Genomic DNA, 19,309 nt, shown 5'->3' with positions numbered 1-19,309 from the left:
CAAGTCAAGGAAAAATTCAGATGATCAATTTATTTATTTATTGCACTTTGGCTGCTAAAACTACAAATACAATGAGGTACGCAGATACCATATAGTATAATGGTCAGTTACATAAATGCATGTGAATGAAGTGTAACAACCACTAGCTACTTGTCTGTCTCTTCATACCTCTGTCAGAATCGAATGTGACGGTGTATTGAGATTCTTGGCTATCGACCTGTTTGGTGACTTGGACTTTATCGGGTTTGATGGACCAAAGGCTGTTTAAGGATGCTTCCACTATAGCTGCTGAGGCGCTGACTGGAATTGGTCCTAAAAGAAAGGAAAAAGCGGAGCTTATGAACAAACATAATGTCTGGTTTATGCTGTACTGCAGTTTCATTAGGTTTACGGTCTCCCTTTTGTGGCTATAATGCTAAACATATGCAGTTGTGATATTTTAAGGTAATCAATGTGTAAGATACATATACAAGATTTTTTTTTTAAATGAATCCATTGTAAAACAAATTACCTGTCATTGCATCTTCGTAGCCGAGGCTGAAGAAGGTGCTCTCACAAAGCTGGCTGTCACAGCTGCTGCTGACGGTAACCTTCTGGACCTCTTTAACTGCAGTGACATTTCTGGGCCAGGACCCAAAGGTTACCACCTGGGAAACAGTGATAATACGCAAAGGTGAGGTACAGAGGTGGAAAAGAAGTGGACACTGAACTCCCATGCAGAAAAGTAATTCCTATAGAAAAGGAAGATAATTTACAGTTCGTTGTACCGACCTTCCCTCAACCTGCTACGTATACTTTTTACCTCATTTAGTGATTTCCTACATATTCACTTAAAATGCAGTAAGGTGTGGAGGTGTTGCTGTGACTAAAGACATCGGTATCTCTGCCTCCAAAAAATAAAACTGGAAAGCTCGAAACAACCCAAAAGAAGAATGGAAACTGACAGAAACCAGTTAATGCTAAATGGTAATTAGTTGCTTTTAACAGAAATGTTTAAAGGTGGATTTTAAAGACTATACAAATTCATTTCAGTGTAGTGTATTACTTAGTAATAATGACAATGGGAAACTAGAGAGGTGTAAAATACAATCTGTTTTGTTTAGTTCAACATTTTGGGAAGTATGCTTATTAGCTTTCTTACTGACAGTTAAATGAGAAGATTGATATCACTGTAATAACATTTTAATATGAGGCTGGAGCTAGGTGACCATGTTAGCTTAACATAAAGCCTAGAAAAAAACGGGAAAACAGCTAGCTAACTCTGTTAAAATGCTACACGTATAGTACCAACAGCTTGTCACTACCCGATGTGAGTCGAGTGCAGATGTGAGTTGCGCATGCGTCACTTTGCGACAAGCTGTAATTTATTATTTAGCATAAGGCATCACATTTTCACAGCATGATCATGATGAGATGAGATGTCAGTTCTAGATTAGAGGCTGAAGTAGCCTACAAGAACCTGCTAACGAGAGACTTCTGTAATGTCAATATAATAAAAATGGACCTACATAACGAAGTTCGTTCACTGCTGGCTACAAGTCAGCAATCAAACACAACAAAGGCTGTCACTTGAATGGCGTTTTGAGCTAACGTTAGCAATCAAACAATCATAGATAGCTAAAACGTTTTTGAAATGATTTCCATCTTCTGTTATTGTTTGTAATGATACAAGTTTATTTTATGGATTTCACAAATTTCAGTATGACAGAGACAGCCCGATCCGGATCCCTTGGCGTTATGCTGTAAACCGTTTAAATCTGAGCATGCGCAACTGACATCTGCATTTGACTCACATCGGGTAGTGACACAGCTCACTAATTAACAAGTTATGTGCTGCGCTATTTCCTGATCAGGAGCAGTGACTTTCTTGGATAGAGCCAGCTAGCGTTCCCCCCTATCCCAGTCATGCTGAGCTAAGCTAACAGTATTCTGGCTGTAGCTTAATATTGAGCGAACAGATACAGTGAGAGAGTGGTGTCGATCTTCTCATCTAACTCAACAAGAAAATGTCTATCCATTCTTTTAAGGGGCGTTGAATAGATAATCTCGGATGTGCTGTGTTTAAGAGAAATAAACTACAGGTTTGCAACTACATACCTGTTCCTCATCGAACACGTCATATTTAACCTCGATATCCTGAACCTCATTGACAGCACCGTCTGCCTGGTCTTCTGTAAAGGAACTGTCCTCTTGGAAAATGGCGAGGTTGACACTAGCTGCACCGGCATATTCCTGATGAAGTATTTCAATGTAGTAGCTACAGGAAAAATAGTTTTTAAATTATTTTCAAGGGAAACTGTAAGTTCACAGCTAACATGAATATGGTGTGTTTTCTATTTATGATTATTCTTTCACGAGCCATGACAGTCATGTAGGCCTACTTACGGTTTTCCTTCCTCCAGAGCCAATGTGACAAAACTTGTCTGGTATGCAACTTTAACCTGAAGTGGAGGTTGTGAAAAAAAAACAAGCAGGAAAAATAACGGGATTTTCTCACAAAACAATAAATCTAAATTACCTAAGTATCTTTGACTGCTTCAAATGGATAGCATGCTTTCTTTTGATAACTTAGATGATAACAGGTGTGATTCATGTTGAACTAAACCCTGTTCATACCTTGTCTTCTGGGCGACTGGAGTTGCTGAGGTAGAGCTCACATCGATAATAACAGTTGAGGTATATTGTGTAGTTGGCGCTGGCTGGAGGAACAAGGAAGCCCCTGGATCGTGAGCTGAAATAATTAATTTCCAAAGCTAAGACGTGGGGCATGGAGTCGATCCACTGTGTCCAGTATCCAGTTGTGTTCTCATTGTAGCTCCAAATGTCCGTCAGGTATGAGGATAGTGTCTTGTTCCACACCTCCATCTTCAAGCCTCTTCCACCTGGATTTAGAAGATGTGCATGTGAAAAAATGAAAATGAATGGTGGTGTATCAAAATTAGAGCTAAAACTATTAGTTCATTAATTAATGAGCCCACCAACAGAAAATGAAGCAAAAACACTAAACATTCATTGATTTCAGCTGATCAAATGTGAAAATTTGCTGCTTTTCTTTGACATTCATGATGGTAAACTGAATATGTTTATGTTTTGGACTGTTGGTTGAGATTCAAATTGGTTCAGATAATGACAGCACAGAGACATGCAACACACAAATAAAGACATGCATTGGATTCATCACATTAAAAAACAGAAGCACAGAAGAAGAAGAAGAAAAAGACGAAAAAGAAGAAGAAGAAGAAGAGTAGGTGTGTCCTCACCTGGGTAGACTGTCAGTTTGTTGTTCATCTCGTGTTTGGTGGTTCTGCAAGTAATTCTGTCATCCAACACACTCTTGATTTCACAAGGCAGGCCTGAAGAAAAATCCGTGATTAAAAGCAGCTCACAAAAACACAACAGCACAGGCTTCACTAAAGGGAATAGTTAACCGCAAAGTGAAAATGTACTAATTGTCAGCTGAAACACGGCTGAAACTTTGTATGTTTTTTACACACTTCACTGGACTTTCAGCAGACATGCAGATGTGTGGAAAAAAACTGAAATTAGATTTAAGAGTGGTATATTTCTTTACGATTGTAGTGGTGTGTGCAGTAAGCTTTGCACCCTGTTGGTTCTTGAACGCACCTCAACTAGACCAAATTAGCTCCACCCAGACCAAACTCCCTCGTTAGCTGAGCTTATATAAAACACCTGTATCATCATGGCTGCCTTTGCAAAGTGAAAAAGTACTAATTGCTGGCTGAAACACGGCTGAAACTTTCTAAGTCTGAACTTTGTATGTTTTTTACGCACTTTACTGACATGCAGATGTGTGGAAAATGACTGAAATTAGATTTTAGGATGATGCATTTCTTTACAATGAACTGAAGATAAAAGCATGTTAATGTACCTTGGTTGAATTGTTCCATTACCACCAGTTATTGCAATTTCTGATCATTTCATCCCTTTATTTGTGATATTTTGTTTCATGATACACCTTGTAGTTACAAGTTACATTTTTGTATTCCAGTGCTTTGATGTTTTTTTAAGTTGTCTAACTTTAAAGCATTGAAGCAAAGGCACGATGGACTATCTGTTAGTAGCCTACTTAATGTGGACATGAAGGTCTGAAAAATCTGATTCAGTAAATTATATAAATAGGTATACTGTCATTTGATAATGTATGCTCTGCATTCTGCGTTTGGTTCATATTCATTTCTGATTAATTTCTAAGCCCTTAAATTCATCAAAGTTCATTATGTTTGCAATGAGAAACTGGAATAGTGATTTAATTTTGATTATTGTTTCAAAGAGCAGGGATTCAAGAGGAAAAGTGAATTACTTTGCTGTCAAACACGTACTGTAACCCAACATGTTAAATGCCTCATGACATCTTATTGTCATGGTCTGTTGTGTCTCTAAGCTTTCAGGACATTCTTTCCTCTGCCGTGCGACAACTCTATGGTTTTCTTTTGTTTGTTGTGTCCCAAAATATGTGCATGGTCTGTTTGTTTGTGTTGAAAAGGATTATCACCATCGACAACTTGAGCCCCCAACAATGTGTTGGGTTTTGTTTTATTGAGACGCACCACATCCAATTGTTCATGCCGAACACTTTGTACTGTATGAAAACAACATTAGAAAAGTTGTCATGGTATTATAAACTGGCTACATCTGGTGAGTTTCCAGTCTGATTACCTCCAACGAGAACACGTGCTGGGCGATCAGTTTGGTCAAAGAAGCGGCCGTAGATGGTCAACAGGGTTCCACCAAGGACACTGCCCATGGATGGGGAGACTCCTGTCACTTCTGAACAAGAGACATAACAAACATTTCACTGTAATAGGAATAAATACTACAAAGAAAGTACTTTTATTGTGAATAAATTGCTTTCTGTCTCACATACCTGCAAAGGTCTGAAACATGGAGAACTTGCCCAAAGCTGAAACCCTGTACAGGTTCTTTTCTGAAAAACTCCTGAGAATTTTAAAGAAATTAATTGATCATAATATTACATTGTTGTTGAGTAAAACGGTTTATCACCAATAAGTCTTCAGGAGGTTAATATATATGCATTTTCTCAGTTTATCTAGCTGCACTTTCAAAGGTTGAATAACCCCTGTGGTTAGAAATCTTTCTAAAAGCACGAAAGTGCATGTATGTAAACTTTAAACTGATGTTAAAATGTAAACAAATGCAGAAACCTCAGTAATAATTAGGTCAGATGTTTTAATAATGCTTCACCTTCCATAGTCGCTATCAAGAATGTAACTCAAGTTGTGATGCCCTGTTGGAAAATAAAATACAATTATTAAATGACAGTTTGCAAAGTTTCAAAATTGACCTTATTTTAAAGCAGCTGTAATTATGAACAAACCCAGCTTACCAACATACGTCCCCGTCATTTTGCAGCTCATGTATCCCCAGTCAGAGTATTTATAGTCTAGTCGTAGGCCATATCTTTAGAAAAAAAAAGTAATACTTTAATTAAATTTTTCCTAGAATTATATCAGTTTTATTGAACATAACTTTATCACACAAAATTTTTCTCCGCAGCTGACGTTGCTGTAAAACATACCTTAACTTCAATATGTTTATAAATTGCATTTTGTGTTTTTACTGTGATTTCATTTCTAAATGCAATCTACATCTAGAGAAACTACTTACAGTTCATCTGACTGTGGTTTAAGCAGCTCGCATGGCATCCCTCCCATGTAGGCTCTGCAATAAACAAGATCATATTGATTAATGTATTACAAGACTATACAGTTTATATTTAAAAATATACCTACATTTACATGAAATTGGTAGTTAACAAGCAAGCAAGTATACTGTAACACTTAGTCTTACATTTTCATAAAGCAAGTGACTAAATCTCAATGGGTTGATCATTTCAACTGTTTTCAATGCAAAAAAATATCTTTAAAGAATGTCAGACTAGTTTCTTTAGCCTTTATCAGTGGATCAGTCTGTTTTCTTTTATAGGATATTGACAGGATATCATCATACAGCTGTTAGAAATGTCCCTCATCTAAAAAATATTATGCTTGGGTGGGACAAAATGCTTTACAGTAATGTGAACATTTTAAAGTATCTGTTTTTATTTTATTTTAATACCTCAGAAATCTGACGTTGAGGCCATTGGAGCTTGTGGCAGTGTTGCTTCCATACACATCAGAGAAGATACGTCCTCGCAGTGTCACCAAGGTGCCTGCAGTGATTTTGAAGGGGGTAAAAAAGTAAAAAATTAAAGTATGAAGTTCAAACTGGACTCTGTAAATTAAGTGCATGTTATAGAAATAAAGAACTGTACCTGGGGGACCACTGACTGGACTCAGAGAGTAGATAGTAGGCGTTCGATACCAGACAGGCTGAAAAAAAGTTATATTGAAAATGGAAAAAGACTGTTAGAAACCCATCCAAGCTTGACTGCTGTATCAAATAACTTATAAATGAAGGTGTCTTGTGTTGCATTAGCTGCAAACTTACATAGAAGCTGCACTGGTATGATTTGTACCACCCTCTGCACAAATTGCTGTCAGGAATGGGAACACCGTCCACATTGACACGGACAATATACTGACCCGTTGGCATGGCTCTGTGATGGAATTTTTTTTTATTTTAGATAGATATACACATGAAGTGATTTGTGTATATTCAATTAAGAGTCCACTTGGCCCACAGGCTACCTGGTGTAACACATGATCTGGTTGCCGCGTGTTGAGTCTCTCTCCACATCACAGGGGACTGACAGGGTATCTGACACCAGGGTCACACGGTTGCCAAATGTGTCATCTTTTGGATTTAGCTGGAACTGTTTCTCCTGGGCAAAACCTGGGGAAAGATATGTATACAAAGGTAACATTTAGCATCATGAAAACAGGTGAAAATGTGGCTAATGTCTTAGATCAGGAGTTGAATTTTGTAAAATGATCCACAACTATATCTACCATAACTACTTCAAGCCTAATTTCTTCAGTTGCATCTCCTCAGATAAACAGTGTGTGATAACTAGTACAAACAGGATTATTTGATTATCATACCAATATTTAGTCATACATTTGTTTAATGTATCATAGCTGAATTAAAAAACTATTGTTCACAGTAATTCTTAAAGATACATTTTGGCTATAATAAGATTTAAGCATCATTGTTTTGGATTAAACGCTACCCTTAACAAATCTGTAACGATAACCTTTATCTGAGAATTCAATCTCTTACCATCTCCGGAAATGGTGAGTCGTGTTGCTCCATTGGAGCTGCCTACATTCGGAGATATGTAGTCAACACGTTGTTGAGCACCTGAAATATACATAAAATAATATTAGAGCTATTAATGTATAAAATGATATAGCCTACTAGATAGCCTATTTTCCCCTGAGCATTGGGCTAGTGGTGATCTGCATTTAAAAAGGCGCAAACTCACATCTACACCTAGAACAGAAAGTCTATTAAAAAATGCAGATTAGATAAACTTTAAATATTATGGTACTTTGTTACTGGCTACTTACTGCAGCAGCAGCACCAAAGTGCGAGGAGAAGAGCTGCCGGTTTAATCAGGGACTCCATCCTGGAGATTTTCCCAGACTCCCCTGCTGCTTCACCTGCAGTCTGCTGTGATGGTGTAGCTTGCTGTTTTAGTATACTGTCTGTGAAGGTTAAAAAAAAGTCCACATGAGCCAGAATTAGCCATATTTCAGGCTGTTTTGTTAAATAAATTTAACCATAAAATCTGAAGGAAAATCCAGATATCATGAAGAGTTATAGACTAAGTCAAAAAAACACTAGTCAGATTAAATGCATATAAATGCAATACATGATTATTATAGAATTATAGCCATAGTGATTAAATGCACTAAAATCCGTAACAATCACAAGAAATGTTGTAAAGACTGATATTTTCCAAGTCAATATGCAATTTAAAATTAAATAAAGCCCACCTGTTGAAAACGTGGTTTACCTGTTGACTGTATCAGGTGTTCAGGTGTGAGACACTGCCTGTACACACACAGGACAGTGCACCAACTCTTTATACTGTAAATCTGCTCAGTGTTCCGCCTTCTCACCTGAAACTGGGAGGAGGCTGTTGATATCAACCCATCCTGCTGCCTGATCCATGCAATTAACCACAAACACCACCAGTCTACATGTCACAGCCCATCCCCGCTCTTATTGTGTTTTCTGTTTGTTTCATGGACTTCCTGTTTTATTTTGAAATGTACTGTCTGTCTGTATACAAGTTCACTTGTCTTCCTGTCTTTGTTTGTTTCCCGCCTTTTGTGATTACCTGTCTCCGCCCTAATGTGATTCACCTGTGTTGTTGTCTTCCCATCCCCCGTGTATATATACTCACCTTGTGTCACTTACCCTTTGCCAGATTGTTCAGTCCCGCCAGAAAAACGCGATTATGCGATCGCATAATTCAATGCATAATCAGCCAAAGTCCGCATATTTATGCGGGGGCCACATTTTTTCAAATACGCTGCACTTTCGCCGCATAAATTGCCGATTTTCACGCACAATATGCGGGGCTTGCATGATTTCATAATCCCTGTATTTTCATTGCAAAAAAGTCACATATATCTTAGCAGAAAGTTGAAAAATGTTGCGTTTACTTCACACAAGAGCAGCCATTTTCATCTAAATGCTCCAATGCATTTTATTTTTTAAAAAAATGGCAAAACAGGTCAACATCAACAAGTCCAACCTAAAATGATTAATCTGAAAAAGGTAATTTTAAATCATTGAAACAATTATGTGTGGGTGTTGTGTATGTGTGGGTATCGTCCGTGTTTGTTGTGTGCGTGGGTGTTCGTGTCTGTGTTGTGTGTGTGGGTGTGTGTCTGCGTTTTACGTGTGTCTGTTCGTCCGCTTGTTTTACAGAAAATAAAAAGGTTTACCCCAGGTAAAGTGTTTTACTGGTGTGGCAAAAAAAAAAAAATTGTAGTCAACAGCTTCTTACAGTAGACTTGACATCTCTTTACATTGCGAGCTGATTTTTCAAAGTCTGTAGCTTCGGCTTTAGGTCAGTGTGGCCTAACAAGAGCAATACCTGTTGGATGACCTGAAATGTGAGTTTCATAGTCTTGGGGTTGTTAAGATGGAGTGCATACATGAGTCCAAACAGAATGCACATTGCTTTTGGCAGATCTTGAATGTTGTCCATCACGACTTATCCCTCAATGATGATTTTCAATCAGGCTGGACTGAGATGCTGGGAAGATGTGAGCCCAACACCTTTATGCTCAATGAGAAGTAGCCCAATGTCAAGGTCACGAAAAGAATCATCATCATCAAATTCCTAAATAAAGAATAACAGAAGAGCCCAATCATTACATTAGATTTCTCATTTGAAAAACAACTTTAATCAATATAAGAGTGTCATGGTGAAAAATAAATAATGGTGAAAATTATAAGAAAGCAAGAGCTTACTTACAAAGCCTGCTTTGAAGAAGTTTGTGGGGTTGTCCCCAAGGATGATAGGAAGCCCTCTGAGCACCTGTGTCCAGATCGCAGTTGGCTCTGTAGTCTTTTGGGATTTAAACACAGTACCACAAGTTAGCTAGATAGCTAAAATGAAAAACACAATCATCTATAAGAAATCTTAAATAAACCGAGCAATGTTTGGATTAAATTTTACAACTAATAGAGTAGCATTATATGATGTTTTTACAAAACCTGTGAAAAACAATGCCAACTACATAATGTGTATGGACCTACATTGGTCTGTTGTGAAATCTGTGTCAACAACTGTCCAACATTCCCTCTCTTGGATCGAAATAACTTGAGGAGACGAGGACTGTGCCGGTCGATGCTCTCATAGAATTCCTGCTTGAGGTTCTTGCCCACGATCCTGCTGAACTCCATGAACACCTGAAAAATACAGAGAACAAAAAAAAAAAAGAACTGTAGAAGAATTGTTTAAATTAAAAAACATCATATGCCAAATTAAAAATACCAATGTTTTCCTTAAAGAGGACAAGAGTAAATGTGTACTGCGCAGGTGAGAAAGACTGCTTCTGTGCAGGGTGCAGAAAAATCACGACTGACAGTGAAAGGTTACTTGGGCAGTTTCACTCAGTTGTGCACCCTGGGTTTTCTGGTGAATCTTTGCTAAGTGGACCTCAAGTGCATTACTGGAGTTGAATGTGCACACACATTGTTGGTGTAAGCAGGGAAATGGGACAGTTCTACCATAGTTTCCGTGTTTTAACCGATAATGTTTTAAAAGGTTACCCCTTTCTCACACATAAACTCACAATACTTACACTTCCACAGCATCCTCACACAACAAGGATCTGTAAAAATATGAAACAAGAAAACGTTTAGCTCAGCGACTCAGCTCAACAATGTCACTGTTAAATACAATAAGGTAATAGAACCGAAACAACGCCTGTGTTACAGAGAAAACCGGCATGTAAACAAGCGTGTGTGTGAGAGTGAGTGAGAGGGAAAAAGAGAGCGGCCAAGGACGGGTCGAGTGGATCAATGCGCTGCAAGCACCTCGCGGTGTCCACAACGTAAACACCTCCACAGCGCCTGCTACACTCCTTTGCCCGAGAGCGGTTGAATCGCTTTTCTATTGCGTAAAATGATGGTTATATAAATGATATAGTCGAGCTTATTATGTATGCCGTCCTCAGACTGTTAACACTAAGCTAACTTTAACATTCAGCTGACACTTTTTTGAGTAGCTAGTGTTAGCAATAAGCATGTATTAACACCATACACAGGTTCAAACAGTAACATTAGACAGAAAAAAAGCTGCGTCAACAAATTATCTGCAAGCTTTTGGGTATTAAAATTCGCACAAAGATAACTAGGCTACAATTAGTAACAAATAGTTATTTTACATACTAACCATTCCGCTTGGAGTAAGGTTGCTTCCTGGTCAGGGTACCGTCTGCTGCCGATGCCTGTGCTGCTCGTCCCACCAGGTGTAGAGCCCTTTGGACGCACGTTACAAGACGCTGGTCTTGTCACGTGACCAGGCAGGTTTTTGAATTAGTCCCCTCCCCTTTCTTATGAAAGTAAACATACCAAGTTATCTCTGCTTATCTCTGAACTCCCTTCAGGCCCGGTGGGCCTTGTTCTTTGGTCGGTTCAACGTCTCGCTCACCTACCATCCCAGCAGTAAGAACGTCAAGCCCGATGCCCTCAAGACAGTTCTGTCCGGTTGTGGAGGAACCCATCGCTCCCAACACCATCATCATTTCTACCTGCTTGGTGGAGTCCTTGACCTGGGAGGTAGATTCTAGGGTAAACAAGCACTTAAATCTAACCCCGGGGTGCATGTTTGTTCCCGATTCTGTCTGCTCCCAGGTCCTCCAATGGGGAAACGCCTCCAAATTTTCCTGCCATCCTGGAGTGGCCTGTACCCTCTCTCTCCTCCAGAGACACTTCTGGTGGCCCACCATGGCGGTGGACGTCCGGGAGTTCGTCAGGGCCTGTACCATCTGCGCCAAAGGCAAGGTGTCTCATCGGCCACCGGCTGGTCTTCTCCGTCCCCATCCTCTTGGTCGACCATGGTCACATATTGCTCTGGACTTTGTCACAGGACTTCCACCCTCGAAAGGTAACGACACAATTTTGACCATTGTTGATCATTTTTCGACAGCAGTTCACTTCGAGGCGCTTCCCAAACTCCCATGCCGAGATGGCCGATCTCATGGTGAACCACGTCTTCCGAATCCACAGAAATCCTCTGGACTTAGTTTCCGACCGAGGTCCCAAGTGTGGAAAGTGTTTTGCCAGGCCCTGGGCACCAGTCTTAGTCTCTCTTCTGGTTATCACCCTCAATCCATGGACAGACGGATAGGGCAAACCAAGACTTCGGGACGGCTCTACGGTGCGAATGCACCCCTCTGCCTGGAGTTTGCAGCTCACCTGGATTGAATACGCTCACAATTCCCTCACCTGCTTGGCTACTGGTATGTCTCCATTTGAAGCTTCTCTGGGCTACCCTCCTCTCTCTTTCCAGTTCAGGAGTCGGAGATTGCAGTTCCCTCCGTTCAACATCATCTCCGCAGGATGTGGAGGATATAGAGGGAGACTCGGCAGGCCCTTCTCCGGACATGGGAACACAACCAGAGAATAGCTGACCGCCATCGCACTCCTGCTCTTGTGTACAAACCCGGCCAGCAGGTATGGCTCAGTTCTAAGGACATTCCCCTCAGTGGTACATCTAAAAAGTTGGCCCTTCGCTTCATTGGCCCGTATGAGGTTGAGAGGGTTCCAATTCCTGGTCGATTGGGAGGGGTATGGAAGAGAGGAGCTGGGTTTCCCGGTCCCTCATCCTCGAACCCTCTCTCATCAGTGACTTTTTTTGTCATGAAGCCATCATGGCAGCCCTTTCCTTTCCCTCTTTGTGTGCATTGTTTGTTATCCCTCATGTTTCTCCCTCCTGCTCTTTGTCTGTGAGTTGTGGGCGTGGTTTAGTTTGCAGGCTGCATAATTTGAAGCTCATCCACTAATCATTCCCCAGCAGTACTTAAGGCCGGCTCTGTGATCCACTCATCGCCAGATCGTTCAGTCTACTTGTGTGGTATAGTTGTAACTCCTGGCTCCATGTGTAATTCTGTGTTCTAGCTTGTGTGGCTAATGTTATCTGTGTTTTTTCCTGTTGCAGTCTGCCTTGCTTGCTTGTGCTCACGCTTCCTGTTACCCCTGCCTGCCTGCCTGCCTGCTTGCTTGCCTGCCTGCTTCTCTCTGGATGCAAGGAAGTTTTCCACGTGTTGGAATTGTTTGGACTCTGGAGGACGCCATAACCACATGGTCGTCGACACAAACAAAAGACACTGATTCACTGGGCACGCTCTGGAGGGCGCACTGTACCCACCACTCACCACTGGATCCCCTGGACACAACACTCCCTTGCCCCTTGCACTATTAACTGTATAAATTATCTTTATTAAATCACTTAAACGTATTTCCTGTTTGTCACGTCTGCTTTTGGGTCCAACCTCCAGTGCCGTTCCTTAACAATAGCCCTGCATTTCAACATCTGCTTCTTTCTAGGTTCTAAGCCAAGTCTCTGATACAGCATTTCACTAAACCTAGTGAATTGTTTCAAATAGTCTTTCATTTTAGTGAAGTTGCAGCTACTTCTGCAGGTGCAGTTGATGTTATTGTAAAAATAATTATCAGGATCGATATCGTTCTCTATATCATAGTTTATGTTTCATGACAATCTATCACAACCTGTAAACATTTTAACATCAATGTACGCTGTAACGATTTTTCACCCCCACGATGCTCGCTCACACACAAACATACATGGTGGATGCAGGAAAAACCAGAGATGAGACCATAGACAGTAAAAGAAATGGACAATGTGACGCCTTTGTATTCTACGGAGACCAGTGAAGTATATTAAAAGCACTTTTCCGGTGAGGGCTGAGCGTTACTGCGCAGCTGTAAACTGAGCTTGCCGATGTAGATGTGACATGAGCAACCTGTCTGGTAGCTGTGCCAAGAGAAATCTCAATCATTCCGAATCTTGCAGAGACGGAGAGCGTAGGTATATGTAAGGAGATAACATAGGCACAGGCTAATTATTGCTAACTAAAATGCTAGTTAACATTAGTAATTAAACTTAAACAGCTAATGTAAGTCCAAACTGCCTACGAGCTTCTCCTGTACTGTACGGTAATTTATCTACTATGCGACAGAAAGTTGCGTGGTTATGACACAATCGTTAGCTTATTTTTACAAAAACGTCTGCTACGGAGCCATAATGTGAGATACAAGGTAATGGAGCCTTTTATACGTTGTTGTGTTTCTTTAGAAATAAACAATGGACAAATAGTCTTTAAACGCTTCAGATGTAAAGTTATTCGCTGTCAAAGTGATGTCAAAATGAATGGCAGTCAATGGAATGCTAACGGCGGATGAGTGCTAGGTAGCATCAAAATGGCGCCATAGGAGGTACGCTTTGTTGAAGCTGGCTTACCCCCTTGGATGAGACGTACACGATGACCTAAATTGAGGACAGCTACGCTCGTTATAGAGCTCGTTATAGAGCTCAACAGTCCCGCCCCTCCTCCGAGAGACCTTGGGTTCCGGAAGTAAATTTCCCATTCATTTCTCCCGTTGACGTCTGAAAAAATCTGTATATAGAGTTTTAGACCATGCCTTAGGCTAACTACGACGTGACTCATAAGCAGACAACATATCATTTAGAGCAAAAAAACTAACAGAAAATCCAAAAAAAGTCAAAGGTTCTACAAGACTGTACATATTTTCATTATCGAGCGAAGGAACTACTGATCCCATAAACCACCGCGCACCACTGAATAAAGGAAGCTAACGTTAGTTTAGCTAACAGCTAATTCGGCTAACCGCTAGCTGAGACAGCATGTAATAACTTCAATTTATCAATGTATCAATTCGGCGTAGGCGTCTTCATTTTCTCGTCATCATCTTCATCCACGCTGGCGGCCTTTAGCCCTAGCAAACATGCCCCAAAAAATTCTCCCATAACACAAATTTTTCTCATCTCTGTCGAAACATAATCCGTACCATCAGTTTCCAAGTTCCCCCAAGCCCCCAGGAAGAGCGCCGAGTCTAAAAGCCACCATGGGCTTAGCGGATAACGGTGGTACTGCACCCCATGGCCCAGAAAGCCTTTTCACATAGACTTTGCATGGCGAAAGAAACGTCTATATTTCAGCGGATAATTTGTTTCTGGGTATATCAACTTACCAGCCCGAACACTGAAAGGGTCCTTGTTTAAAACGTTACGTTTTTAACATTTTTAACATTCACTAGAAGCGAATCCAGAATTATTAAATTTGACATGATGAACGCGCATAGTGGACGCGAGCAGAGCCGCGGGACTGCGCCCGCCCGCTCACATGACTGTTCTCCCGAGCTCATGTAGCTAGCTGTAATAATGGCTATAGCTAATATTCACCATGTAATTCACCATGTGTTCTATTAATACGTCCATGGTATTATCTTATGAAGTCATGATACATCCCAGGGATGTATGTAGCTGCTGTAAAGCCTGTTAGCTACGTGGATGTAACGTCATTAGCGTTTCCCAAACTGGCGGGCTATCGGCTAGCTAGCTAGTTGCTAACATCTCGTTCTCTTAATACATCTGTCGGTACACGATCCGTTCTGCCTGCACGATCCGTTCTGCACATGCGCAAAATGTTCGCGCATGCGCGGTTGTACGAGGATTTACGACACTGCACGATCTGTTCCACGCTTCCGGTCGACAGCCAAGCTAACGTTAGTTTAGCTAACAGCTAATTCGGCTAACCGCTAGCTGATTGTAGCGGTCTGCCGTTAGCCTCCACAGGCAAGCTAACGTTAGTTTAGCTAACGGCTCATTCGGCTAACCGCTAGCTGATTGTAGCGGTCTGCCGTTAGCCTCCACAGGCAAACTAACGTTAGTTTAGCTAACAGCTAATTCGGCTAACTGCTAGCTGAGACAGCATGTAATAACTTTAAAAGACCCTCAAAATAAAACTTGAAAATAAACGTTGACATATATAACAAACACCTAACATATATAACAGCTGTTACGTCAGTTCTACTTTACTTGTGCTCATTTAAAATACAATCACTCAATACTTGTCTTTATTGTTATTACTGTGAAGTCTTAATTTAGCTGTAGCTGCTTTTCCCATTACGTTTGAGTTAACGTTATTTTAGACTGAATCTAGCTGTCAGCTAGCGGTTAGCCAAATTAGCTGTTAGCTAAACTAACGTTAGCTTCCCGGTGGAGGCTAGCCATAGGCTAGCGTGGAACAGATCGTGCAGGTCGTATCCTCGGTAAAACAGTATTATCTTGCGCATGTGCAGAACGGATCGTGCAGGCAGAACGGATCGTGTACCGACAACATCCATGAGTTCCCCCCTAGGCATAACCTTTTGGTGCTGTCATCTTCATCTTCATGTATGACGTCATTATGCACTCATTTGCATAAAGCTTAGTGGTTGTGTCAGCAAGGTAGATAGAAAGAAAATAGAAATCTTTAGCCAAATAATCACAAATTCAATACAGCAATTTATTTTATCTTACAATTATTACTTAGGTAACTTATCTTTGAAGTAAATAAAATAAATTCTACAAAGGGAGGGAAAAAAATCGATAAATAATTCTCAAAGAAGCGTCCCACTGTATCTACACCAGCCCCCGCACCCTGTCCCTTCTCCCCTTTCTACCTGCCTGTGCACTGTGCGCAGTGCTGCTGCACATGAAGAGAGAGGGGAGGAGGGGGTGCTCCTCCGTGAGTCACAGAAGAGAGAGGAGACTGCTTTGGTGGCCACAGGAGAGAACCCTAACCCTTTTTAACTTATGAGATATTTTAACCCCATTCTAATCAATTAAAAAAACCTTAATAAAAATTTACCACAGGAAAAGAAAAACCAGCCATGTGCATTATATATTCAAGAATACATTTTTTTTGCTTAGCAGACTTGTTCATGTTAAGGTATCCTTCATAAAACCCTCTTAACTTCACAAAACTATTTAACAAATGGAGGTGCCTTCTGAGCAGCAGGCCACAGCGTAGATGACGCTGACCAGACACAGACTGCTGGCAGACACGGTTGTGCTGGAGCTGAAGATGCTCCCATCGGTAGTGGGCTGTGGTTGGTTTGTGGACGCAGTGGATGGAGTCTGAGTGGTTGGAGTCTGAGTGGTTGGAGTCTGAGTGGCTGGAGTCTGAGTGGTTGGAGTCTGAGTACTTGAAGGGCTTTTGACGGAGAAGGCGCGTGACTCTGCGCCCCACTCCTTCAGAGTGAAGACCATGGTCAGGTCCTCACCTGCAGGGAGAGGATGAGTAATTAATGTGGTGGTTCATGTTGCATGTTTTTTGATTTGTGTCCCAAGTTGATAAACTTCTGCCCCACAACTTTTTCTTTTTATGAATAATGTTTTGGAGATGTTCTAAAACCCAAGACTGCAGTATTGGAAGTATTTCCTGAAAATTGTAGAAACTAAATATTCTTTCAGCAAGGAACTGTATAACTGGAAATTGCACCTCCCACAGGATAATGGACAAGCAGATTAACGGAAGAGTATGATATGAAAATTAACATCTACAGACTGAAAATACGGAGGAAAACATTTGGGAAATAAATGGCACCCACTACTTGTCTTTGTCTTTAAATTGACTGTTCAGTCTGATCAACAGTCCAAAAAACAAAAATATTCAGTTTTCAATTTTATAAAACAGAGAAAAACTGTAAATCCTCATGTTTGAGAAGCACAAATCAGAAAATATTTGGCTTTTTTGCTTGAAAAATAACTAAAACAAGTAATTAAAACTAAAAGTTGTCACTGGTTATTTCTTTGTTAATACGTTTAAGTGTAAGTGTTAATAATTTTCGTCTAATATTTTAGCTCTATTTGCTGAAGAGGTCGATTTCCTCTCTGGTGGAATGCAGTTCTTTATGTCACACTACACTTATTGTTCTGGATTATTCATCCTCTTTTGTTACATGTGCCAGTTGTATTAGCCTGTTTATGTTGACTGTAATGTATTTATTGCTGTGACAATGTTTTAATGCTCCCAATTGTAAGCATGATGAAGACGTACCGCTGTTTTGAATGGACAGGTCGGTGAAGTTTGCCCAGCAGGTGCTGAACAGGATGGTGGTGTTTCCTTCCAGTCCGTCTACGCTGTTACCACTGGAGTTCTTCAGGCTGGCTGTTACGGTGAGAGTTGTCACTCCCACAGAGACGCAGTTACCCTGCAGACAACAGCACAAGTCAGCGTTTACAGACAGAAGCTACTTCAACATACCATTAAATCTTCTGGGGTGTGTCACTTTCACTTTTCAAGAGTTTATTGTGTACCAATCTATCATTTTTAAGGGCGTTTTCCCACCTGAAAGTCCAAACCAAGGTCCGGACCAAGGTTCATGTTTTTGTTACATTGTATACATTTGATCCGGTAAGTTTTGGTTTCACACTGCAGTTATGCAAGCGCACTAAAGATCTATACGTGACAAAACTACGTCCTGCCGTCATCACATACGTGAGCTGCGTCTCCAGATACTTCTAATTGATTGGTTTGTAGACGGGCTTCCCCATCCTCTCGTATCCTCTCTCTGTGTCTGAGTTTTTTCAACTGACTGCTGCTCTCCCCTACTGCCGCGGCTCTTTTTGTTTTGTTGTAATGTTGAGAAGCAAGACACTGGAACTTTCTGGAGAATTTATTCAGAGACAAACGGAAACCTACACTGTACATTTACTACCACTTAACAAATAAACTGCTGATGTATTCTCAGCTCTGATAGCAGACAGCTGTCTGCTCTGAGCGCAGTCACCGTCACTCACTCATGTAGCCTACACACTAAGCACCGAGCTATTCCTTAAAGGAGCTTCCCCGGTCTTGTAACACAAGGAGAGCCTGCCAGAGCTCCTTGTATTTGGTCCGAAAGTCCGAACCATCCAAAAAATGCTTTCACACTGTAAACGAACTGGACCATGGTTCAGTTTGGTCCGGACCGAGACCACCTCTTTTGGTCGGACCAAAATTTGGTCTTTTGATCCGGACCGTGGTCCGGGGGAGGTTTCACACCTCTAATTTTGGTTCGGATCAAACTGAAAAGTCCGAAAGTCCGGACCAAATGAGGTATGTGTGAAAACGCCCTAATTCTGGTGTGAGCTCAAACCGGATCCCATTAACTAAATTTTATACTAAAAACTTAACAAATTAAAAAAGGAGGAGACAAATGCTAAATAATGATTAAATTAGATAAACTATATTCTGTTTACATTTAATGAATCTAGTTTGTATAATAGTAAATTGTCTCATTTAGGCTAAAAAAAGGTATGGGAGGCTTGCCTGGTCCTACCAGGCTCTGGTACATTTCATTTGTACAGAGAGTCTGGCCACTCTCCATTGACAAGTGTTAACTTCCTTGAAGGTGGGTACTCTGTTGAAGTTTAAAACTATTGGATCTGCCCAGAGCCACGCTAGATCTGCCATAACTAGGGCTGTCAAAATAACGCGTTAATTTCGATTAATTAATCTGAGAAAAAATAACGCATTAAAAAAAATAACGCAGATTAATCCATTCCAGCCGTTCTAGCCACCATTGGACTGTAAAATGAAGGAGGGAGACGAGAATGTGCTGCCTGGATCATTAATTGGAACATTTACTTGTAAAAATCTTCTTCCTGCCAACCCTGGCTACCGAAATCTGGTGCCACTGATATGTTTGCTCTTCTCTCTGATGCTCTGAAGACGATACAGACAACACAAACACCACTGCACGTGACGCTATATACTCGACTGCCTATGCCTATGTCAACAGCTAACGTTAGCCTAACGCTAGCTAGTAGCTGGATTAAAAACGGTTAAAA

General features: G+C 40.8%; 2 protein-coding genes across 2 annotated transcripts in view; both read right to left on the bottom strand.

Moving 5' to 3' along the window:
• The window catches only part of LOC116047488 (fibrocystin-L-like), a 56,390-nt gene extending 48,391 nt beyond the window's left edge, over nucleotides 1-7,999 (bottom strand). Inside the window, exons 1-18 of the mRNA XM_035991282.1 lie at nucleotides 7,920-7,999; nucleotides 7,491-7,628; nucleotides 7,201-7,281; nucleotides 6,669-6,813; nucleotides 6,469-6,577; nucleotides 6,293-6,350; nucleotides 6,097-6,190; nucleotides 5,647-5,700; nucleotides 5,366-5,439; nucleotides 5,224-5,266; nucleotides 4,886-4,956; nucleotides 4,678-4,788; nucleotides 3,261-3,353; nucleotides 2,617-2,882; nucleotides 2,386-2,441; nucleotides 2,098-2,257; nucleotides 512-647; nucleotides 169-312 (exon numbers count right to left, since the gene is read on the bottom strand). Of these exons, the coding sequence (XP_035847175.1) occupies nucleotides 169-312; nucleotides 512-647; nucleotides 2,098-2,257; nucleotides 2,386-2,441; nucleotides 2,617-2,882; nucleotides 3,261-3,353; nucleotides 4,678-4,788; nucleotides 4,886-4,956; nucleotides 5,224-5,266; nucleotides 5,366-5,439; nucleotides 5,647-5,700; nucleotides 6,097-6,190; nucleotides 6,293-6,350; nucleotides 6,469-6,577; nucleotides 6,669-6,813; nucleotides 7,201-7,281; nucleotides 7,491-7,548 (1,753 nt within the window). The 5' untranslated portion in view covers nucleotides 7,549-7,628; nucleotides 7,920-7,999. The remainder of the gene's footprint in view (nucleotides 1-168; nucleotides 313-511; nucleotides 648-2,097; nucleotides 2,258-2,385; nucleotides 2,442-2,616; nucleotides 2,883-3,260; nucleotides 3,354-4,677; nucleotides 4,789-4,885; nucleotides 4,957-5,223; nucleotides 5,267-5,365; nucleotides 5,440-5,646; nucleotides 5,701-6,096; nucleotides 6,191-6,292; nucleotides 6,351-6,468; nucleotides 6,578-6,668; nucleotides 6,814-7,200; nucleotides 7,282-7,490; nucleotides 7,629-7,919) is intronic.
• A 7,979-nt stretch (nucleotides 8,000-15,978) lies between these two features.
• Nucleotides 15,979-19,309, bottom strand: part of pkhd1l1.1 (PKHD1 like 1, tandem duplicate 1) — a 48,958-nt gene continuing 45,627 nt past the window's right edge. Inside the window, exons 75-76 of the mRNA XM_031295688.2 lie at nucleotides 17,535-17,688; nucleotides 15,979-16,758 (exon numbers count right to left, since the gene is read on the bottom strand). Of these exons, the coding sequence (XP_031151548.1) occupies nucleotides 16,463-16,758; nucleotides 17,535-17,688 (450 nt within the window). The 3' untranslated portion in view covers nucleotides 15,979-16,462. The remainder of the gene's footprint in view (nucleotides 16,759-17,534; nucleotides 17,689-19,309) is intronic.

The sequence above is a fragment of the Sander lucioperca genome, chromosome 14 (assembly GCF_008315115.2).
Source record: "Sander lucioperca isolate FBNREF2018 chromosome 14, SLUC_FBN_1.2, whole genome shotgun sequence".
NCBI classification, from domain to species: Eukaryota; Metazoa; Chordata; class Actinopteri; order Perciformes; family Percidae; genus Sander; species Sander lucioperca.
The sequence above is the reverse complement of the archived record's forward strand: the minus strand, read 5'-3'. Positions and strand labels throughout refer to the sequence as shown.